The sequence below is a fragment of the Canis lupus genome, chromosome 25, assembly GCF_003254725.2.
Source record: "Canis lupus dingo isolate Sandy chromosome 25, ASM325472v2, whole genome shotgun sequence".
Lineage (NCBI taxonomy): Eukaryota > Metazoa > Chordata > Mammalia > Carnivora > Canidae > Canis > Canis lupus.
This window is the reverse complement of record NC_064267.1, coordinates 47,004,474-47,028,948: the sequence shown is the minus strand read 5'-3', so window position 1 is coordinate 47,028,948 and position 24,475 is coordinate 47,004,474. Positions and strand designations below refer to the sequence as shown.

Genomic DNA, 24,475 nt, shown 5'->3' with positions numbered 1-24,475 from the left:
GGAGGGCTGACCTGGCTGAAGGGTCCTGAGAACCGGGGATGGGAGGGCTCCGAGGGCCCTCTGGGGCCACCCCGTGCGGTGACCAGCCTGGGGGCCACCTGTGGTCCTGAGGGCATGCGACTACCCCCAGTTGGAAACATCAAAAGTAATTTCCGGGAACGCAGACTGTCGCCCCGAAGTCCCCGGGAGACCTTACCTTCAGCGGTGCCGGAGAGCCCGTCGGCTTTGAAGTTGCTGGTGCTTTTCTTCCTCCGGTGTTTTTTTCTGTTGGCGTGAGGGGAGGGGGGCGGGTCGAGCTTGGGGCTGGTGGTGCTGGAGATACTTGGGCTGGAGCACACGGAGTCGCCCAGCCCCGTGTCTGCCATGGGACCGGAAAAGGCAAAAGAACGCACAAGTTAACACTTAACAGAGTGGACTTTGCGGCAACGCGAAAGCAACGTTCCTCCAGTACCCTAAGCGGCCCCGCCAGGCTGGGCAGCCGGACGGCACGGACCGGAGGCCCCGGGGCACCCGCGACAAGTTCACGGGGCCATTCGCTCTCATGTACCACCTGCCATTAAAAAAAAAAAAAAAAAAAAAAAAAAAAAAGGCCTTTATTTCTGGATTGTCTGTAGGCTGTGGGGAATTTCAGGTTCTCCGCTTTGCAGGACTGGTGTTCTGGAAAAGCGAAGTGAGGAGTCCATGCTTTTTGCCAGTCTATTTTCCCTTCGCACAATGACCGTGATACATTAGAAGAGAAATAAAGACATCTGAGGACGCACGCGAGGGTGTTTTTGTGGGTGGCTCTGCTTCGGTGCGTGCACATAGGAGAGCGGGAATCCGACTCTCCCCTCCACCCGCGGCGTCACACATGACTGCGCCATCAGTTTTTTATTAGGGCAACACGGCACGCCGCGTCTCTCTCGCCATAGCAGACCTGCCGATTTTTGATTCACTGAAGCTATTTATAAAACTTTAAGACCGGTGCACCAAATGTGCTAATTCACTGTAAGTGAAACTCAATTTAGCGTGCCCATCTTTCTCTTTATCAAAGAGAACACCGGAGCCGTGCTGAAAAGAGCGGGGAACGAACACGGAATTCCACCGGAATGAGAGAGTCCTCCCAAAATGTGAAGGTGAGGCACCATCCAAACACCTGCAGAGCCTGAAGAACTCTTCATCTCATGAGTCAGCAGCTCTGTAAACTCCAAGGACACCAAGCGCTCAGCAAGGCTGTCCGGTCAGTCACCGAGTATTTTATGAGCACCTACTGTGGGCCATCCTTCTAGGTGCTTGGGATCCAACACCGAGAAACACAGATTAGGATTCCCCCCAAGTGGTCACCCATCTAGACGCAGTAGAAGGTGCTAAAGGGTCAGGAGAGGGAGCGGGACTGCGGGGAGGCCTGGCCACCCCCGGGCCCCTGAGGTTGGTCAACGGGGTCCACTGAAGCACTGTTAATTAACCATTTTGAGGCGTCTCAGGAAGGGTGACAGTTGGGTGTCTCAGGGGCCTTCCCTCCGCAGAGACTGACGTCCCTCCTCTTCCACCAGCCTCTCGCCCTCCCGGGCCAGGCATCTGGTAAACCTCTCGGGCTAACTTCACCCGAGGCACAGCCTGCAGGCTGGAGCCCCCCCTCTGCTGCTTCCGTGGCTGTTCTGGGCGGGAGACCAGGCTGGAGAAGGCTGGGGCTGCCAAGAGGAGTCTCTATTCAGAGTCACCCCTTCTTTTTGGCCTGCCTCTGCAGCTTGCCCTGGCCTGGTCCTGCCCACCCCCCCCCACCCCCCCCGCCCCCAGGCCTGGGCCAAGCAGCTGACATGTCTCTCTCCTTCCAGCACTCCACCTTTCTTTTTCAGACATTTTTTTTAAAATACAATACTCATCTAAAAGTAGCAATTCTTGCACGTATTTTAAAAATACTACATCCCACTGGGTATCAGGTGAAAACTGTAAATACTCCCTCCAAAAAAGGGTTATTCTAAGTAACATGTGCACACAATTTCAGAGGGTTCAGAGACCGCCTGGTGTTGCTAAGGAGTCTTGGGATCTGAGAGCATCAGGTGGTCCTAAAACAACCCTCATACGATGTTACTCAATGCTCACACCTTAGAATCAATTATTTTATTGTTCATTTCCGTATCTTGTGTGTAGGCTGCAAGTCTTCATGCACTCTCTGACCTATCCTCTCTGACTATTCAGTGTAAAGGCCCTACCCTGTGTCAGGCATGGTGACAGGCAATGGGGGAGCAGCTGTCACAGTGACCGTCCCCACCCCTGACGAGCTGAGCCCTCATCACGGAGGCAGACGAGGAAAACGGGCAAGGACAACGGGCCTCTGCTCAGGCAGGGCTGGCCTTCTGCTATTGCCCTCTGTCCCTTGGGCATCCACTCAATTCAACGCACCATTTTCATTCGCAACTGTGCGTCCTAATCCTCACGTCACTCCACTGCTGTAATGCTCTCTCCCCAACTAATGTTTCTCATCTCTGACTACGGATCCCAAAGTTGGGCTTTCTGCACTCGGATGTCTGTCTGTCGGCTGGATCTAACTGGCACGCTGATTCCCCGGGGCAGCTAAAGATGCCCATGTCCCTGCGCAGGATGCTGAACGTGGAGTGGCAGGCACCGTCATCACACAAGCATCCCCAGGTCCCTCCCCTCACCCAGTACTTCTTTTTTAAGGCATGCACCAGTATTTCTTTGCAAGATGTTAAGAATCTACTCCTGAGTTACATGTCGTCACAGGACAGCCGCCACACACGTGTGGCGGCTCTACCTCTGGACTATTTCCTTCCAGTATTATTTGTGTGTCCTGTAACAGCACATGGTCTTGAATGGAATGGCTAAGTCATCCTGGTGCCCCACGCGGCAGGGCAAGTCCCTGCACAGTTATCCTTCACGAGTGCCCTATTCATTGTGAGCACGTGACTTCGTATATCCACCCAAGTCAACGGAAAGGACGTGAAACGAGGAGGGGTCAAAACAGAGCCTCAAACTTTCAGACACAACAACGCACGACTAGAAGCACTGGAGGGGGGCCACCCAACAAGACCCACCAGATACGTCACATCGTCTGTACGTCCCACTCTCAGAGCCTTGGACTCGCCTACAGAGAAACTACCCAACACTTTTGCAGACACTTTGCTGAAGGGCTACATGGCCACCCAACTTACAGATTTTTGACAATTTTAAAACACTAAAGGGAAATCCATGTAATGTTTTCTCCCCTTAATGAACTATCCTGTTTAATCAAGTCACTGTTTCCTTTTCTGTATATGCACAAAGCACTTCTCTAACAACCTAATTTAGAATCGGACTTGGGAATGACCTTAAACTCACTGGCATACTGGTCATGATTCACCTTCCTGGGGAACAGAATGACATGTGACTGTTTCTAGGGATTTCCCTCCATTCCAGATGTAGAAAATTGTTCCTAAAATCATTAACAGAGACCTGGCAATTTCATTCCCAAGTTTTTTGGTATCTTGGAATATTCGTAATTGAGAGAGAAATTCCTGACCCACTTGAAGCAAGTAGCTGAGTGGCATCCTTGAGGAGGAGCCACATGGCAGCAAAGACACCCCCTTCCCTCCGGAGAACCATCAGCAGCCCCTCCAGCCTTCTTTTCCACGGGCACCCTTGAACATCAGGGGGTCCATTCACCTGTGGCTCCGCAGCCCCACTAACCCACTGGCTCTCAATGGGAAACCCCTGCCCAGGGACGTCTGGTAACGCCTGCAGATATTTCTGGTTATCAGACTGAGACAGGTGGAGGTGCAACAGGCATCGAGTAGGAGATGCTGAGAAACACCTCACAACACACAGGACAGTTCGCGACGCAAAACCCCAACAGGTCTAAACTGTCAACAGGGAGAGACATACGGGATATGAATTGTTCCATTCCTCATCAGCTGATCGGTCTCCTCCTGGAGTCCCCGTCGGTACCGTGCAAACTCCCTCATGGGAGCAAACCTCTCAGAACACTCGTGTCATCTGCTATGATGTGGCTCTCCCCAGGGGACACACCTCCCAGATGAGGGCACTGGTGTCCCACCCCAGGAAGCACACAGGTGGGGTAGTTGTTCTCCCCGCCCCTGGGCACTGCTTCCTGACCACTCTCCCTCTCTCCAGCTCTACCCCCTTGAAGCGATGCCCACTGCCCCGCCTGTGAGCCTGCTCACACCACTGACCCCTGGCATCTGCCCCTTCTTTGCTCACTCACTGTTTCAGCAGCAGCTCACCCTGTTCTCACTCAGGAGGGACAACATCTGGCTCCTCCCAGGTGCTCACTTCAGCGTCCTGGCCTCTCCAGCCTCAGCCTCCACCTCGCTAAGCTCCTTCCTTCCCTCCAGCTCTCGTGGCCCTAACCCAGGCCCGCCACGGGGAGCCAGCTCCTCTGGGGCTTATGTCTGTCTCCCCTGCTCCGGGGAGCCACCCTCTGAGGGGTGATCTGTGGTGCCCTCCTTCCTCTACCTTTCCTGACCATTAGACCAACTTCCACCACCCCCCCTGCTCGGCGCCTGGGCCCAGGCCCTGCTGGAGGCACACAGCCTCATGCCCGCTGGCCGCCTTTACAAGTAGGACCCCAGAGCTGGGCTGGGGCGGGAACTCCGGCCTGCCCTGCCATCCACCACATTCCTGGAGTCAAGCCGCTCCCCACTCTCCAGGGGGCCGTATCACACCGCCTGGGGTCTCAGTGCCCCACACCTCACTCCATTCCCCACAGAGGTGTCATTTTTCATGTTGCCAAAAACAAAACAAAAGAGAAAAACCAAACCCAAAAAGCAGCCATCAGACAAGAGCATCCTCCTTCCTATCCCTGGTCCCCACAGACCTGGGGCCTACCCCCCTGCCCCCCCACGCTGGGAGCCGAACTCTTCCCCATCTTGCCCCTGGAGGGACCCTGCCCCCCGCCTTTCATACCCTCTCCAGCCTGCATCAAACGTGCTGTATCATTGTACTGCCTCCCGTTTCTAACAAAACCCTCCGTGACCCCATGCCCTCGCCCAGCCACCACCTGATTTCTGATCCTCTTTAAAGCAGAGCCCCCTGAGCCTCTCCCTTCTTTGCAGCTTGTGTCTGGTCATGGCTGACCCCGCTCCAGTCAAGTGCGCCCCACCGGCCGCTGCCATGCCCTTGCTGGGGCCGCCAGCACCGCCACAGCCCCGTCAGTGGACAAGCCCCAGCGGGACTGTGCGGGTCTGGCCTCAAGGTCCCCTCTTCTGTGCAGAGGCCAGAGTGAGCTTGACGTGAGTCAGATCACAGGGACAGCAGGAAGGTCTGGGTCTTAGAAGCCAAAGGGGAGGCCCCTGGAGAGGCTTCCCCCACTCTGGCCACTGCCCACGAGGCCATCCAGTCCCATGGCCTCATGTGCCAGGGGCCACTTACCACGTGTGACGCTCCACCACCCACGGGTGTGGTCCCTGCTGACAAGTGCCTTCCTGGCGGGTGCGAGCCTTATGAAGGCAGGGATTTGCTTCAGCCTCTTAAACGGGACACAGCTGGGAATAGATTTGGGATGAAAATGGGAGTTCCCTGCACACTTTGGAATTCAGTTTTCTAACGAGTTGACCTCTTCGAGACGCGCCCACACAGGTGGACGGCGCTGCTTTCCGGTGTGTAACCGAGAAGCGCTCTGTGACGTGGCTGTAACACCACGGGCATACTCGAGTTTCCAGCAGTCGGGGGCCTGTTGTCAGGTAGCACCTAACTCCACGAAGGCAGCCTATTTACACCGAGACTACTTCCCTCCGAGACGCCTTATACACGCCACTTACGCTTCACGAGCACTGAGCGCTCTACGCGCCAGCTCCAGCCAGGCACCTGGGGTTCATCACAGAACAAAGGGCAAAAATCCCTGCCCCCGGAGCCCATTTCCAAGGAGCAAAGGAATGCCTATCTGACTTTTTGCGTGATGCCTCCACAAAAAAGCGTTTTCCTGGGGCCATGCTACTTGAATAGAGAAGGGGGGGGGCTCATGAGCGTGGTGAGCACGTCAGCTGTAAGTATGTGTTCACAGTGTGTAAGTTCACACAAGTGCCCCTGCGCACAGACAGGAGGAAGCAAGAAGCCGTCTAAGCCACCCCCTGGGTCGAGCGGGCCAGCGGCCCTAGGGCTCCCCTCGAGAGACACAAACGTGACTTGGGACCACTGCTTGGGCCATCAGGACTCAGAGACTGAGTGTGTGATGACAGGGAGACAAGGTGCCACCGAGTCAGGAGAAGGCCCTGGTGTCGGGGAGACACATGAGCCCTAACCCAGCCACTGGAGGGAAGGATGGAGACGAGCTTTTAGGATGACACGGGGTTGGCATGAGGAAAACAGAAAAGCAGGACCACCGTTTGTAAGGCCTGTAAATCCTATTTCAGACAAGGAGGAAGATGGAGAAGGTAACTGGTGTGCACAAAGCACTTGGGATCCACGAGTCCTGCCATCTGCTGTGCGCAGGGCCCAGGTCCCACCCAGAGGAATACCCCTGCTCCCATTTAGAGACGGCAAGCCAGTGCCAGGGCCAGTGACTTCCCATCACCCTGCAGGGAAGGTGGAGCTCCATCTCTATGGTCTCCTCCACGTCCATCACTGCCCCCATGCCCCGCGGCCCCCTCGGGCTGGGTGTCTACTGTGGGTGGCAATGGACACAAGTAGCTGGAAAAACCAGCTGCTCAGGCCGGGGGTCGGGGGTGCAGGCAGAGCTCAGGAGTGTAGGCCTGGGGTTGGGGTGCCTGGGGTCAGGGGTGCAGGCTTGGGGTCGGGGAGTACCTGGGGTCAAGGGTACAGGCCTGGGGTCGGAGGTGCCCAGGGTTGGGGGTACAGGCCTGGGGTCGGTGTGCAGGCCTGGGGTATGGGTGTGCAGGCCTGGGGTCGGGGGGTGCAGGCCCAGGTCAGAGGTACAGGCAGAGCTCAGGGGTACAGGCCCAGGGTTGGGGGTGCAGGCATAGCTCAGGAGTGCAGACTTGGGGTCAGGGGGTACAGACCGAGCTCAGGGGTGCAGGCCTGGGGTTGGGGGTGCAGGCATAGCTCAGGAGTACAGCCCCGGGATCGGGGGCACAGGCATAGCTCGGGGGTGCAGGCCGAGCTCAGGAGTGCAGGCCCGGGGTCGGGGGGTGCAGGCCCAGGTCAGGGGTGCAGGCATAGCTCAGGAGTGCAGACTTGGGGTCGGGGGCACAGGCATAGCTCAGGGGTGCAGGCTGAGCTCAGGAGTGCAGACCCCGGGGTCAGGGGGTGTAGGCCGAGCTCAGGGGCACAGGCATAGCTCAGGAGCACAGGTCCAGGGTAGGGGGTGCAGGCCGAGCTCGGGGGTGCAGGCTGAGCTCAGGAGTACAGGCCCGGGGTCAGGGGGTGCAGCCCAGGGTCGGGGGCTGGATGGCAGGCGAGGCCGGGCTGCCGCCAGAGCAGGGTGCGTATGCCCAGCCTGGCGGCCTGGCCAGGGGAGGCCCCCCTACAGCGCCGGGCGCCAACCTGGCCAGGGAGCCACAATCGTGGCACGGGGAAAGCAGCGCTGGTGTTACGCGGACGGAGCCAAGGAGCGGGGGACCCTGGAGGGGGCGGGGGGGGGGGGCCCGGAGGCTGGCGGCGGGTCACGCGGGGAGAGCTCGGTTTCTGGGCGGCTGGGCCCTGAGCGGCGTATTAACGCCCCCGGCTCCCGGATCTCGAGAACTCCCCTTCCAGAGTTGTTTAACATTCCTCCGGTTTAAAATATGAGCAATCAAAATGTACTAGGCTTCCATGCTGTGCTTTTCCATTTCCGACGACTTCTCTTGCCTGACAAGGTATCCCTCAAAGTGAAGAGGCCCGGAAAGCCCGGCCGCCGACACTGTAAATGAGCCCCAGCCGCAGCCCACGGACGCCATCCGCTCCTGCCATCCGCTCCTCCCGGCTGAATACAAATAACGCATTTTATTTTGTATCAATTACTGGGCACCGGGACGGCCGACGACAGAGCTAAGTACGGGGGGGGAGGCGAGAAGAGAGGCATGCCAAATTAAAAAAAAGCCAGCGCCTCATTACTCCACATCTAAACCGGCTTTGACGGAGGGACGCGGGGTCCCCGGGCCGCGGGGCGCCGAGCCGGGATGGGCCGGGCCGATGGGTGCTCGGCGGCAGCCATTAGTTCTTCCCAATCGGGCATCAATGTTCAACGCACACCCCAAAAAATATATAATATGAGCAATAATGATAACAATCTGCAGTCTCTCCAGGCTCCGGTACGTGAAGTATGAGTCAAAGACGCGCCTCACTTTTCACTCGGAGAGCTGACAAGCATGACCGGAGGGGAATAAAATAACATTCCGTTCGCATAAATATCAAGCAGCCTGCTTGAGACGGATGGCCAGGAATGTATTCTTAGCTATCATTCCGGCAGACAGGCCCAAGGACACTCATAACTTATTTTACAATCATTTAGTTTCAGCTCAAGTGGAAAACGTGACAACTTATCTCTGCTGACAAGATGCCATATCGAACCTTACAATTAACTCTCCTCCGATTATCTGCCCAGCCGATCATTAGCTGGGCCATTTCTGATGAACTGTTGCGGGGAGCTTGCCTCGGTGATAGCCGTCACTGCCAGGTGTGTAGATAGGTTTTTGATATCCTGGCTGATATTCAAATACGCTGGGCTCCGTGCGTGTGGCTCTCGAGGCCCTGCCGCTCCCAAGTGTCTGGAAAAGCATCTGCTGGGGAGGGAGGGGAGGCGTCCTTCGGCCCTGTGCTGGAAAGGGGCACCCCAGAACCACGAGGGGCCCGCAACAGCTATTGCTCTTACGGCTGCCGCTGAGCTGGCCGTCCCCGTGCACGTCCCTGGTCCCTGCCGAGGTCAGAGGTCAGGCCCTTCCCGGACTCTGGAGGGAGCACGTGCCCACCACGCTTCCTTAGTGGGCTCGGGTCTGGAGCGGAGACGCCAAGAAGGTGCTGCGGGAAGCCACCCCCACCACCAGAGGAGCTGCTAACGGTCCCCAGGGGGCTGGCTGGCTGTCCGTTTCCCATGTGTCGAAGACAGATATGAAAACCTTAAAATGCGTGTTCGTAGGAAGTACGCACCTCTATAAAAACAAAGGCGGCAGGAGAAAGGTAAAGGACAAGTGCGTGCGTACCGGCCCTCCTCCTCTCCCGCTCTCACATACTCATTTGGCAGAATTAGGTGGCATATATTCCTGAAAATCTTTTTTATTTCCCCTTTTGGGTATTAAAAGAATACAAAATGATCAAAGACAAGGCTATTTGTCGGTGCTGGGCTGGGGGCGGGGGGCATCAGTGGAGGGCAAAGACCTTCTGAAAACCCAAGATGAGGTCACGCAGGAGCCAGGGAATTAAAACACATTTCCTTCGAGACAAGGCCAACCATATAAAGCTCATTTGGATCTTTAAGAAGGGCTCTGTTCTTTCTGAAGCTCAGAGAGATGTGCGGGCTGGTAAATAAAGAACAGGCCACCTCTGCCATCCAAGGAAATCACAACATCCCGGCCTCTGTTAAAAGGTGAGTGTGAAGTGAAGTTCAAAACCTCGCCCCTTCTCACAGTCCTTTTGACGGGAGCTTTCAACAGGAGGAGGTTTACAATCTCTGAAGATGTTTCAGAGACTGGTACATTGTCCGGTTCCCTTTGCCGCTCACGGCGCTCACGCAGAGGTACACGGTGTCAGAAGAAGGGGCAGCAGGGACACGATGGGGGTTCGAGGAAGATGACATGTGTTGGGGGAAGGAAGAGACACCACAGTGTTAGACTGAGTTACAAAGTGGGGAGGAAAGGGATATAATAGGAGGGGCCAGAGTGGAGAGAAAATGTGGGGGAGAACCATCTCCTACCTGGGCCGCGCTCCATCGCACCAACATGTCTCTGTAAATGAAGCTGAAGGCCTGGGACTGATCTTCATTTACGTGGAGCCCTTACTGACTGAAATGTGTGTCTGTGATAGCCTTAAAAAGATAAGCACAAGGCTGATCACTAATCAGGGTGCAGGATTCCTTTTTTTTTTTTTTGAGATGATGAAAATGTTCTAAAACGGACTGTGTTGATGGTTGCACATCTCTGTGTATCCACTAAGACTCCTGAATTGTACACTTTGAGCGAGCGAGTGTATTGTTAGGTGAGTTTTATCTCAACGAAGCTGTTAAAAGAGAGAGGGAGAGAGAGAAAGAAAAGAGGGGGGATGGTCATTGCATTAAATGCTATGACGCAATCGAATACGGAAAGCAAAAGAAGTCAACGTCATAGTCTAGCAAGATGCACGGATGGGATCAGGGTGAGGGTGAGGAAGCAGCCTGGGGGTTGGAGGAGACGGACGGCCTGGGCCTCCAGCCACCTGCCAGGACCTGGCTCTACACTTCAGGTGAATGCAGACCCTGGAATGTTCCGTCCTTCTTGGAGGGACCTGTCCCAGTCTTCCCCTCATCCTGCGGAGCCCAGCACATGGCTGCAGGCAGGGCACCCTTGCTCCTCTTGTCTCCCTAGTTATCTCTCATGCCGGATGGCCAGCTTGCATTGAATACCACCATCTCATCGTAGGGGATGAAAGGTAGAGCATGTTGTGGTCGAGTGAGGCCGACAGCCTGAGGAAGTCAATGTGGGGACATGCTGGGAAGGAACATATTAGGGAATGCAAGTCAGGGTTTTGTACTTGAGGGTATAAATCACATTGTTCTCTACTTGATTTTTTTAGCTGAATTAATCCAGCGTACTCCGAAAAATGGAAAGGCGCTCTGAACAGTGCCGTTGGGAAGAAATGAAATCATTTCAAGAGACGTCTGTTTCTTCCCAGCCTTCTCTCTTTTTACATAATCAGCCACAACCATTTCTCAAGTTTGGTGCTTACGATGAGTGACTGACAAAGAGATCCCGGTTCACGTGGGAGAGGCTCCACTGGCTGAGCAGGGCTGGGGGAGAGCTGAGCATGTCTCAATTAGAGAAGTTAATTAAATGTACGTGGCTCCCTCTCTGATAATGTAAATTTCTCATCTTTAGGAATTTAGCTGTTTCTATGAAAAGTCACACAGAGTCAAATTACCAACTGCTGCACAGAAAGCATCCTGTCAGGGCAGGAAAATCTATGGGTTTTTAGTAGGTAAGGCCGGGGGGCGGGGGGGGGGGGCGGCGGCTGTCCAGGGTCCTGAACGGGTTCACTCAGGGCATTGTGTTCAAGGTTCAGCCATCCCCAAATAAGGCTGCTTCCTCATGACACATCCCTGCTCTTAACCTGCTGGCACCATGTGGTTTGAAGAAATAGAGTGCTGGTGTCTTCAGCTTTAAGAAAATCTGATACATAGACACCCAGACTGAAAAAAGAGGTAATTTGGTTGGGACATATCGCACTGCTCCAGTTCAATTGTTTAAAACCAACCAACCAAAAAAAAAAAAAAAAAAAAAATCAAGAAGAACAGAATACATTTCTTACTTCGCTTAATTGTTTCTTTCCTGCTTAGGATGGATTTCAAATGTTGACCAAAACCAACACTTCTGCATATTTTTAATATTTGGAATTATGACATTAGGGCAGTTTTCAACATGTGGGCACAAGAAAATACATATTTGTGGGGCTCTGGATATATGCTGCTAAGCTCTGTGCCAGTCTCGCCAGCAGGGTGTGAGGTCGTCCAAACCACGTCCTTGACGCCTGCGTACTGTGTGCTGCCCGGTTCGCATTTCAGCTCCTTTCCTGCCCACCTCCGCGAAGCAGCCATGGTCCTCAGAATGGCCTATATCGAGTGGCATAAGATGGAAGCATATCAAGGGCAGGGAGAGAACCACAATGTGTTCCATGAAGAGGAACTGGCACAGCTGAAGAATCAGAAAAGCAGCTCAAAATCCTAGCCAGGCCACTGGGCTATATGACCTGGGATGATTCAGGTCCATCAGCCTCAATTTCTTCACATGTAAAATGGGCAAAACAGCCCTCCTGAACACCTGCTCATGCCCCAACCTGCTGTTTCTCCATCTTGGTCAACAGCACCCACATCCTGCTGCTGCTCAGGCCAGAGGCCCTGGGCCGTCCTGATGCCTCCCTTCCTCTCATATCCTACACCCCATCCAAGAAGACACTGAGCCACACTGTGCTTCGGCCGTGTGCTCAGCGTGGTGGTGGGCCAGCTGCCAGACAGGTGGATAGACGGCAGAACTGCTCACCAGCATTTGGCTCTCTTCTAGAGTTCCAACAACACCAGTACACAAAACACAGCTCCCGTCCTAGAGAGCTTCCATTCTAGTGCAAAAATATTACCAACAGACACACACACACGTTCATAGGCATCAGAAGAATGATGGTACGTGCTGTGGACAGATGTGAAGCACAGAGGGAGATGGGGAGTCTGGACGGAGTGTGAATCCTGAAAACCACGCAGAGCCACAAAGGGTAGTCAGGTGTCCTAAAACAATGATCATCCCGTAAGTGGAAACCAAGGGCTCTCAACACAGAAAACTACACATTACTGGTATCAAAATATTATAAACGTAGGGGGAAAGTCTGGTAACTGTCAGAAAGGATCTTGGGAGATTTAAGATAGTCCATCACCCCAACTAGACAAACCACGGTGCTGGTAACAGGCCACTCGAGGGTTCCTCAGTGGTGGGAGCGCCAGGGCCAGATGAGCTTCACCATGACCTCTGGACCCTCTTCCAGCTCCCTCTGAACCCAGGGCTCTGACCACCGCCTTCCCTCGGAGTGCTGGGATTTGGTCTGTGGTGTTTCTCTCCGTGGTAGTGTTCCTCTGATTTTCTAACTTCTTTATATGAGCCAGTTGGGCACCAACCAGCAAAACCGGGGGCTCAGTAAAAAGGTCTTTGGAAAAAAAAGACTGTCCCAAGACACAGTGGACAGCACAAGGAATGTAAGTGTGAGTCAAGGTTTTCTGAATGCCGCAGGAAACAGAAGTCCAGTCTATCTAGAATTGTACGTTTCAGACCTGGAGATTTTTAAATATTATTTAAAGGCCGGCTGAAAATTCTGTATTAAGTATCCTCACAGTTTTGAGTATTTTGCAGAATACATTATTTTACCATACGAAGATGATAAATTATATCTTTTTAAAAAGATCTCCACTTAGCCTCAGGCATCCCCTGTAACATTTTCTTACGTTTCAAGTCAATGGTTATTTTCGTTTTGAACGAAATCAAATGCTAATTTGCAAAGTCAGAGAAATGATATCTCATCATTTAAGATGATACTTGAAAAACTTCTCGTTCTGTGTGATTTCACTAGTCTCTCCTAAACCGTGGGACAGGAAGCTTGATTATGAAAAGGGACCCTGACGGTTCCCAAGCCTTTATTGATGGTGGGTGGCACGCCACCGTCAGAGGGGTGAGAGCACTGTGGTATCAGGTGCCTCAAACGGAAGGCCCGGCCACTTGAAAGAGAGGCCCCACAAGCCTCAGAAACTCCATCCCCTTCCACCACACCTGGGCCCTAACAATAGCTCCAGTCAATGGGCTTGAGGCTACTGTGTGGGGCTCCCTTGCTCCCTGAGCCACGCAGCCCACGAGAGAACTCTCAGCGGTTGGGTTCCATTGGTAATCCATCCACAGGAAGCCTTGGAGCTGATGGAGGGCAACCGGCAACCACTCAGAACCACAGGTGATGACTGACGCTCAGCACTTAGGGGAGCATGACCTTGACTACATATTCAGGGAGTGTGTACATGGACATGTGCAGACTCCATAGTTACTGATCTGACAGATAACCACCCGATGCCTGTGTTGTGGGGTGTGCTCGTTCTGGGTTAGGCCCTGGGGAAAGAGCAGCAAACAAAACAGAAAGACAGGATGGGTTTAAAACACAGAAACAAATAATAGTGCAAAACCCTAATGGACTAATCCAATTGCAATTCCGCATCGCTACAGATGGATTTGTGCGGATGCAGAAGATACCAAAATACGTGAACCAAACTTTGCATCAGGAGCTCCCTTCGGTACCTGTTCTGTATCGGAATAACTTTTTAACAAAATAAACATTTTTGGGGAAAAATCTACAAACAGCCCCCTCTCCATATTTAGATGTGAAAATTTGTCCCATGGAATTTTTTTTTTTTTTGGCAAAGTATGAAATGACTCCTTTAACAGCCACTGAAAGTATATTTCTCTTCCTGCTGTTACAGAATTTTGCTAACCTGCTGCTAATGACTAATGACTATGCTACATATTTTATGTAGATTCCAAGGCTGGGGTTGACCTCTAACTCTTCTGCCTGAAAACCAGATATTATCAACCCACTCATGTCTCTAACTAGTGGCAGGTGAGCCGCGGCAGCACACTCATTTGAATAAGGAAGTTGAGACGGTAAGGTCATCCGTTTATTGAGTCCTGGAATCAATCTGGTGTGACATTAATGAGAAGATGAGGTTAACGACTTCTTACTTTTGACACACTATTAAAACACTGTATTTAAAATATTTACCAGGTCACAAATATGTAGCAGGTCCAGATGGCAAACGAGGAGATCCGAGTGGACTGTTTCCCATCCAAAATCTATAGTTAAGATTTCTCCTTGTTGCAAAGGAGACCGTATCTATCCTACGTTGGGCAAGCTCTAAAGTTCTAGGGGTGTAAAAACAGCCCAGGCCACGAAGGGATGAGTGGGCTGGCGTGGTGCGACGCATCTGAAGGCCAAGATTCTGATCGTGTGACATAAGAGGATACGGTTGATTTTGTGCTAGCATAAAACGAGTGACTCCCATGGGTGGTACCCGTGAGAAATCAAGGTGTCCCCAAGCTTAATGAGGGTGACGCTCTCAGTTTATGCCTGTTTCTCACCATAATTATTAACACATGGGCACCTCAATCTTTTTTTTATAAAGATCTTATTTATTTACTTATTTATTTACTTAATTACTTGACAGCGCGCACACACGTGCGCACATGAGCAGAGGGAAAGGAAAAGAATCTCAAGCGGACTCTGCGCTTAGCATGGAGCCCAACGTGGGGCTCAAACCCATGACTCTGAGATCATGACCTGAGCCACCCATGGGCACCACAGTCTTAATCCCGCTCTGCAACCATTTCCCAAAATGAGAAAAAGAACAAAGCTCCTAGGAAACCCAGGAATTTTGACTATTAGGATTTGGGCAAGTAAGAGGTTTCATGAAAATGGGAAGAATGCCTCTGAAAAGCTGCCCTGAATCTTTGTGCTCTGTGCCACCGAATCTCCTGACAATCTTGTGTCAAACTCCAATCAAGAAACCCACCTGGACTAGTAAGTACAGGAAAAGTTTGTAACGTGACAGATCATTTTAACCGGACTGAAAACCTGTCAAATTTTATACTTGGGATAACTGCCTTCACCGATAACCCCACGGATAGAGATACCAGGAGTAGTATCTTCGTTCAGAACCGTAGACCGAAGCTCATTTCGCTTCTGAAGTGCAGTTTAAAGCACAGCCTTTTTCAATGGATAATAATATTGGTCAAGTGAGTGGCTCTTATTTTGTCTTTTCCCCCCAAATGACAAATCGCTGTCATCTCTAAAATCAATGGTGGTGTGTAAAACCTAGATTGAACTTGCTTCTGACAAAAAGCAGTTAATAATTCAGCATTACTTCTAGAACATTCTTTTAAAGAAAAGAACAGGCTTCATTGCTGCTACAACAGTTTTATCGTCTTACTTCTACCAATTGTCTTGGAACTTGGGCTTTGTCCTGGCAAAAAATAAAATAAAATGCAACATGATAAAGTGTTCGGAGAGTCTGAGTGGGATCTGCTTTGAGTTAAAGCATTTTCTTTATCGTGGCTAAAAATTTTGTCAATATAGTTCAATCAGACACTATGGTTGATCTTTGGGGAAATTGCTGTAAAATAAAATGAAAGATAAGATTGTGTTCCCAAACATAATAACTGACATTTTTCTCTTTTTCCTTAAGCAGAAGCCCAGCCCCCTGTGGCTGACGGAAGGGTCAGTGGAGGGTGCAGCAGCCCCAGCACGAGAAGTGGAATCTGCCGCTTGCTATTCATCAAAGAATCGCTCATTCCCATTCTTCCCTACTGCTGCCTTTTATCCCCTGGGGTGAGGTTAAAAGAAGCAACTACCCACCAGCCTCCCCAACCAGGATGTGGGCCTCCTCCCTGCCTCCGCGGCTCTGCCCGCCCCCTTCCTCAGGAATACATTTCTTTTCCTCTTCTCCCCCCACTTTGGCAGAAGGTTCCTGACGAGCCACAATTTTCTCCTGAATGCACTCTTGCCAGACATCCCTGCCCACACACCCTGGGATGGCCCACCGTCCAGCAGTGGCCGGGGCTATCTCCGGTCTTGGGGATTCTACGGCTCTGGGGGCTGCGGGAGACTCTGCGTTGCCCCCAGGAAGCAGGGCTTCCAGGTCCTCTGGACATGGGGACAGAAAGGGTCTCTCATTCCACGTTTATGCAGACCCCAGCATCACCCCACTTCCCTGGGTCTCATACTGCAGTGTACACGTGTCCGGCCCCAACTGGCTTTTACCAGTAAACACCTCCCTCTCTGCTCCCGGTGGCCAAGGGCTCTCGGGAGCAGCCCCACTGCTGCTTCTAGAATCCTCTCAGACTCCCTGGCTCTGGCCACAGAAAAGAAAGAAATGGGTGTATATATTTTCTGCTGTGAGATTCAGGTTCATGTTCTAATTCTAGATCCAGGGGCACTTCTCCACAAGGAAAGTGGTCTCCCTCTTTTGAGCACACTTTGTCATTCGGCTCGACCCGAGACCCTGACCTTCGGGGGGCGGGCAGCTGTCCAAGGGACAGGACATCCCACGGGCCGGGAGAGGCAGCCTGGCAGGGGCAGCTCAGCTCTCCCGCGTGGTGCGCGCAGCGAGGGCGACTACGTCGATTTTGCTCTTAGTTTATGAGGCAGAGTGGGAAATAGAAAAAAAAGGAGATGTTGGTAGGAGTGAAAAGACCATGGCACCGACAAGCTTAATGCAAAATGGGCACAAAGATGGAATTCGCTAGGCATGCTCAAAGTAACAAACCCATATAGCCTTGGCTACGCGGGGGATTTAAGCGATCTGCTCAATTGTGAAGAAAGAGAACAAAATGATGACATGGAGACAGCGTGCAGAAGAACAGGCTGAGATGAGGCATAATTAGGACTTTCACAGTGTTTTCGAGCCCCTCTGGGGAAGCACGGCCCTCTTGTGCAGCGTTACAGCTACGCTTCTTACGAATTCAACTTCAATACGCATTTGCAGGAAGAAATTAGAAGCGAGATTACACACACAAAAGTAGGGGGTCTGTTGATATCTGACTTTTCACCCGGGACTTGGCAGAAACAGGTCTGCTGGCTCGAGCCGGGCTTCGCGCCGGGAGAGGAGGGGACGGGCAAGAGCAGGGTTCAGAGCCCTTGCTCCTCGCCCCGGCAGGCGAGGCTAAGCATGGACTAGGAAACCCTGGATTTGTTCAATATAATTAAACTCTAGGCTGAGGCGCATCCTACTGCAGCCGATTCCAGTTTGTGGACGGCACCACTCACTGCAGGAATGACGTCGGCCCGGTGGGAGACGGAGCCAGGCTCTGCAGAGCTTCACCACCACCCACTTGCTGTTTGGTTGGGTCTTTCCATGTCTCTAATTCTCCCGAGTGGCATGTGGCACAAATGGGGGTGGGGACAAAGGCGTCCCGGCTCTCCCACTGCGGCCCCCAGGGCCCCGAACCTCCCCCAGCCCCTCCATAGCCAGGCACGGACCACTTTCTATCACCACAAAGACTCACTGCTCTTCTTTTTGGATAAATTAAGGTTTCGAAGTGAATATATCTCTACCTACAAGTGTTGATTCGCAAATGTTGACCTCTTAGTTTCCCTAACTACAGAATTCATATTTGAAATGACTTCATTTAAAATGCTTTGATGCAAATAGTCCGCATTTACTGTTGGAAGACGAAAAGAGAATGGGAAAAAACATTTACGATCTTGGAGATGTCGGCAGTCTTTCTATTGAGGTGACTTTTACACATGTGCGTGCAGGCGGGCGCGGAGGCAGGCCGGCCCGGCCCATGGCTCGGGCTCCCATCTGTGTGTCACCTGCATCACACATGACGCCCTGCCAGCTGTGTGACCGTGGGCAAATTGTTCAAACTCTTGAAGAGTCCATTTTCTCAGTTAAAAATGAGGATAATGACGGCACCACCTCACAGAGCCATCCAGGACGTTGGATGAGCGCTGTATGAAAAGCACCCAATCCAGGGCGACCATGTAGCAGATAGTAACAGCCAGCTGTTCATCCCATTATCTAAAACCTGAGGGAACGTTCGCTGGGTGGACACAGAGCAGGGTGGCAGAGGGTTCTAGGGCTCGGGAGCTGAGCTGGGAACTTGGCCATGTCCCCACCCCCCCCCCCATGTTCAGGTGGTGGAAGGTGACAAAACAGTAGAGGGGGAAATCACAAAGGTGATGAGGGGGGCAGAGGAAGTAAGGCAGGGAAGAGGGGTGGAGGTCACCAAGGCCGCATGGGTGAGGCGGTCTCTGCTGGGGCACCAGGGCGGGGACAGGTCTCCCAGTGCAGCTCTGGAAAAGGCGCTGGTGGGATGGACATGCGGGGTGGGCCGCAGGAGGGCGAGGCTCGGGCCCCTTCACGGGACAAGGACTCCCAGGAAGGTCTTTCCAGAGACAGTGGCCTTCTCGTGGCTCTGCAGCACCCCCTTGCAGGGGCTTACCACGATTTACGTAACCAGCCCCCTACTGCTGGTCAGAGAGGTTGCTGCCAATTTACCAGCTGTTTTTAAACAGAGTGGAAGGTGAACATATTTACAGCTAAAGTCAGTTAGGATATAATCCAACTTTGGAAATGAATAAGAATACAGATACACACGGAAGGGTGTAGTCTCCCCAAACTGAAAACTTAGTACATAGAGTTGCTTGTTTTTTGGTTTGTTTTTTTTTTTTTAAAGATTTTATTTACTTATTTGACAGAGAGAGAGAGAGAGAGAGAGAGAGAGAGAGACAAAGAGAGCACAGGCAGGGGGAGCAGCAGAGGGAGAGGAAAGAGTAGGCTGCCACCTGAACAGGAGCCTGATGCAGGACTCGATCCCAGGACCGCGGGATCATGACTCCAGCTGAAGCAGATGCTTAGTCGACTGAGCCACCCAGGAGTCCCCAGAGTTTGTTTTTAAAGCAAAAAAGTTTCTCTGCATTTTCATTTTTTCCTAAACTACAATGTTTAATAATTAGGGGGAAAAAGGCAAAGTTATTATTGCAAAAATTAATGAAGGCAAATGGTAGTTAGCCACTCGCCAGAGGGAAGAAGTCAGGCTTACCAAAATGGGTTGACACATGCACAGCCGACACCAGTGTGACACTGTGTTCTAGCCAAAGGACAGACGTCACATCCATTTACTGGTGGCACTTTTATACTAGTGCCTCTATCATCTATGTGTCTAAAAACTAAAAAAATCTTTTTTTTTTTAACTTTTTCTTCAAAGATTCTAACCCATTTATTCATGAGAGACACAGACAGAGAGGCAGAGACACAGGCAGAGGGAGATGCAGGCTCCCTGCAGGGAGCCCGATGTGGACTCAATCCCAGGACCCCGGGGTCACGCCCTGAGCCCAAGGCAGAGGCTCAACCGCTGAGCCACCCAGGTGCTCCCCCACACAAGGGGTTTAATAATTGCACCCCAATCAAAGAATATTTTAAATGAAAAACAGACTAGGGGACACCTGGGTGACTCTGTGGTTGGGCGTCTGCTTTTGGCCCAGGGCGTGATCCTGGAGACCCAGGATCCAGTCCCATGTCGGGCTCCCTGCATGGAGCCTGCTTCTCCCTCTGTCTGTGTCTCTGCCTCTCTTGGTCTCTCTCATGAATCAATAAAATCTTAAAAAAAATTGAAAAACAGACTATAAATTAACACAATTCTAAGGAAAAAAAAGGAATATTGTATGAAATAATTTCTTCTAAAACCGATTAATTGTCCAGGAACTTGCGTAAGTGTGACCTGATTGCTAACACTCTGGGTTATAGTTTTTCAGCGGCCGCAGAAGAAAGTCGCGTATAAAAACCAGGTGCTGGCTCAGGTAATAACCCACACCTTGACTGCTTTAGATGGTATCATATGATGATAATTTTTCCAGGATGTGTGGTCTGGATGGATGCTGTTGCTGTACAAATCTCATCTGGGGGCCTGACCCACGTGTCTGGCGGGCGCTGCCACTGCCTTCTGATTGATAGGGGCTGACGTGCCCCCAGACTTCAATTTCCCTCTGCACCCCCACCGTAAAGGCATCTCGCATGGAGTGGTGAAGTAGTGCTTCTGGACACAGGCTTTCCTGGACATTCTGAGGTCAAAGAAAGCAGTCACAAGATTTCTGAGGTGTTGTTTTGGGAAGTAGAGATGCTTATTTGACTTTTTTTACACGGAGGCAAAGCTGGATATGAAATGAGAGTCAACAGCTGGTTGAAAGCTGAGTTTCTGATCTTGGAAATATGAGCCTGCCGTTTCGGAGTACGTTAAAAAATTCTGTTTTCTTGTTATACTACACGTAGAAAATATTTCTCAAGTAGTAATGCTTATCTCACAGTTACGACTTGAGGCCAGCCAGGGACTACTTATTCACAAAACTATGAGAAAGGGAGCGCCCATCTGCAAACTGGCAAGGCTGTGAGCCCGACCACGGCCTGCAGACCAGCCACCACGGGAGAGCACAAGTCCGCGACCACGGCAAGATGGCAAGCCGGGGCGTGGGAAGCGCATACCACGTTCATCGATAACGCCGGCCCCCACGCTGGATCTCAAATGCAACTGCAATTATTTTCCTGTAAGTCAGTATACATTTTAAGACTCTGCCATATACACAAGAAACATTTCCCTGTGACTGTAGTAAGATTTTAAAAACCCCACTGCAGAAATAATGTAGCAATTAAAATGGCATTTATAACTACATATGTTTAAAATGTTTCTTCATACAAAAGGATAAAATTTTAAGTCATTTAAAATAACCATCTGTTTCCTCGTGATATAAAATTTTTAGTATCATTGTATAATTAATATTAATATCACTTTCTGTTAATAATCTTTTCTGTCAGATAATAAAGCAAAGATGTAACAAAAGATACAGTCATTGAAAGAAGTAGGAGGATGCAAAACCAAAGCAATATACAAAAGCTAGAGGAGGACATACAGAGGGTTTGAGGATGACGCTGATCAACCACCACACAGCTGCATCGATCATCTATCTACCTACCTACTTACCATCTATCACCCTACCTACTACCTACCCATCTCATCCTTCCACACATCCACTTTATCTCTTATCATCCATCCATCTATATCTATCTATCTATCTATCTATCTATCTATCTATCTATCTATCTATCTATCTATCTATCACTCTATCTACCTACCTATCTCATCCATCCACCCACCCATCTGCTCACCAGTATGTCCATCCATCCATCCATCCATCCATCCATCCATCCATCCACTCTACATGATCCATCTACTTCTAACCAACTCACAATTACTTATATTTTTATAACCATTCCTCCCACACTCTTACTTCCATTCCTTCCTTTCTTCTTGGCACCTAATTTTTTTTTAATCCCTGTAGGTCCTTCCGTTTTTGTGTAAATTCTTGTAAATATTAAGATACTTGTACTTGTAAATTCTAAGATAGGGAGCATGGAAGACACTGAAAAAGACTCAATCAAGTTTTATTCTAAAATGAACAAAGTCACCAGGAAGACAGCACTACTAAAGTTTCTTAAGCTACTTGATTCACAGCTTGAGAACCTGAGCAAAACACCGAAGTACAAAATGAACATTTTTCCTGGCTCAGGAGGGATATGAAACCATGAGAAAAAGTCCCAGATTGCTGATCTGAACATCAGATATTTTAACGAGGCAAACACAAAAGATCACTTAAAGTTTTCTTTCTAGCTGGAGTAATATATATATTTGACAAATCTTCTTGTACTGCTCTACTATGTACGATTGGATGCTAGGGTATTAAATGATGCTTTCTATGTTTAAAAAAAATACCCTAAAATTCAAAGTTTGCAACTAAAACTGCAGGGACCCCAAAACAAAAATAATAAAGCACTAAAATAATTTCATAAGATTTTCGACTTCTGTATTTTAGGAAGCTTTAAAATTTTTAACAACACGTTGTTGTGTTGAGGCCAACATGAAATGATGTTACTAAAAATTTCCAGGGGATGAGAAACACAAGTCTCAATGTCAATTCCACCAGAGACTTCTAGCCTTCCTGGAGAATCAGGAGCTGCCTAGACTCAGATGTCCCTTCTCCTGGCGCACCTTGGCCCCACCTCTCCATACATGCGATGAGAACCCATGCTGGCTTGAAGGGCCGCTTGTGAAGTCATATCACTTTTCTCCTGAAAACCACAGGAGCACCCAACTGCCCAGGGTCAATCCCAAGCCTTCTAGGATTCTTGCTCTTATGCTTCATGATCAAATTTGAACTCTTCCAACCCTGTTTGATGTCCCGCTATTCCCTCTGTCATCCCACAACACTCCCTGATGCCTTGTACCCTCAATCTTTGCACACTCTTCCTTCTGCACGGGGTACACGCATGCCCCTAGCCTCCTGGTTGTTATCTGCATTTAAGATCCAATTAATGAGGAATGCCTGGGGTGGCTCAGTGGTTGAGCGTCTGCCTTTGGCTCAGGGCCTAATCCCAGATTCTCAGGATCGAGTCCCACATAGGGCTCCTTGTATGGAGTCTGCTTCTCCTCCCTTTGCCTGTGTCTCTGCCTCTCTTTCTGAGTCTCTCAAGAATAAATAAATAAAATCTTTATATTAAAAAAATCCAATTAATGAATCGGTCTTCCGTGGGGCCACTTCCAAATACATACGGGGCACCACTGCATGTGGTAACAGTGCTTACTGTGTATTTGCTGAATGAATGAATGAATGAATGAACTTTCATACTTTATGTTGGAAAAATACTTCATAATTTACACATTTACGCCAGACCTGATTTCAGAGCCCAAGCGTTTATGTCTTAGTCACCCTTAACCCTCAATCTACTTCTCACCACCTGACAAAGCATATTTCAATATGTTTACTCATTGATTACCTGTCTCTTTTCCTTTCCCCTTCCACAGACCCAGGAATTACCCGGATCCCTGCTCTCCCACCAGGCCAGGCAGCGGCTGGTACAAAGTAAGTGGGCAATAAATATTTGTGAAATACATGAAGTTAAATAGAAAATTAAGTAATTCCTGTGAAATGCACCTAATCTAGATTAACCCTTAAGTAAGCACGGACTTTGCTTGTGATTCCATAATGGGTTGAGATAATTGAATTACGGTAAGAAATTCAGCTTTAAACTCTAACTAGTAACCAATTGTAAAAACACGTACAATGTGTTTTCGACGGTTCGCTATCCATGCTCTCTTCAGACCTGGACACATCCTGGTCAACATGCTCTGTCCTAGGTTAGGGGCGTCAGCTCTGTTAGCAAACAGTTTCTAGAGCACCACACAAAGCATTTTGTTTCAAAGGGGAAATCTTAAAAACTCAATGAATTTTATCACATCAGACTGGGGCAGGCCTTGGCGCTTCTGCAAGCACACGGTGCCAACCTTGTCACATGTGGCCCGTTCTTCCCTGGGGATGCTCTGTGCCCATCCAGGTGTGCTCACTCAAGGACTCAAGAGCGAAACCAGCAGCTAGGGAACAATAGCAAACACTGGGGCTGTGTGTATGATGTGGTCCCAGGCACTCATGAAGGGAGGAGATAAGACGACTCTGAAGACTCTTGTGAAGTTACTTTCTTACAAGAAAATAAGACGAGGGATCCCTGGGTGGCGCAGCGGTTTGGCGCCTGCCTTTGGCCCAGGGCGCGATCCTGGAGACCCAGGATCGAATCCCACATCGGGCTCCCGGTGCATGGAGCCTGCTTCTCCTTCTGCCTGTGTCTCTGCCTCTCTCTCTCTCTCTGTGTGACTATCACAAATAAATAAAAATTAAAAAAAAAATACTAAAAAAAAAAAAAAAAAGAAAGAAAACAAGACGAGATGACTCCAGACAATACAATGTGGTCACTGGCTAGACAGTGACAGGAGCAAGGACACTGCTTCTGACTGGGCAGGAGACAAGCAGGTGCACCGTGGAAGCTGGATCCTAGTAAAGCCAGGATGAGAAGGGAGTCTGGGCAGGGCCTGAAGGAGAAGCGAGGAGCCACCTGGGGTGATGCACAGGCAGGAGCTCACCCAGCTCTGAGCAGAGCAGTGGGCTGGAGCCAAGGACAGGGAGATGGGAGCAGGTGGGACAGTGGATAAAGGAACATCAGGAGCCAGACCAGCTGGGGCCTCGTCAGCCAGAAATAAAACATCAGGAACATAGTCTTGTAACAGGGGGAAGCCACTGCAGTGTCACGTGGGGGGAGTGGCAATCTGATTCATGTTTGTTTTTTTTTAGAAGATGAGTCCGGCCAACCTCAGGGAAGGAAAAACACATGGTGGGAGATGAAAGAGGGCCAACAAGGCAGAGCCGTGATGGGACCCGTGGGCAGAGGAGAGGCAGGTCAGTGGGCAGCCTGGTGTGCATTCAGGAAGAGTGGAGAGAACCAGCAGTATGAGCTGATCCC

At 50.6% G+C, this 24,475-nt stretch overlaps 1 protein-coding gene across 20 annotated transcripts in view; it reads right to left on the bottom strand.

Moving 5' to 3' along the window:
* AGAP1 (ArfGAP with GTPase domain, ankyrin repeat and PH domain 1) overlaps positions 1-24,475 on the bottom strand; it is a 533,006-nt gene that overhangs the window by 133,591 nt on the left and 374,940 nt on the right. For 14 of the 20 annotated variants that reach the window (XR_007405993.1, XM_025463529.3, XM_035721573.2 and 11 more), the window contains one exon: positions 197-358. The exons of the other annotated variants lie outside the window; for them this stretch is intronic. Coding sequence is in view for 13 of the 14 variants with exons in the window: in XM_025463529.3 (XP_025319314.1) it covers positions 197-358 (162 nt within the window). In the remaining variant the exon portion in view is untranslated. The remainder of the gene's footprint in view (positions 1-196; positions 359-24,475) is intronic. 20 annotated transcript variants of the gene reach the window in all.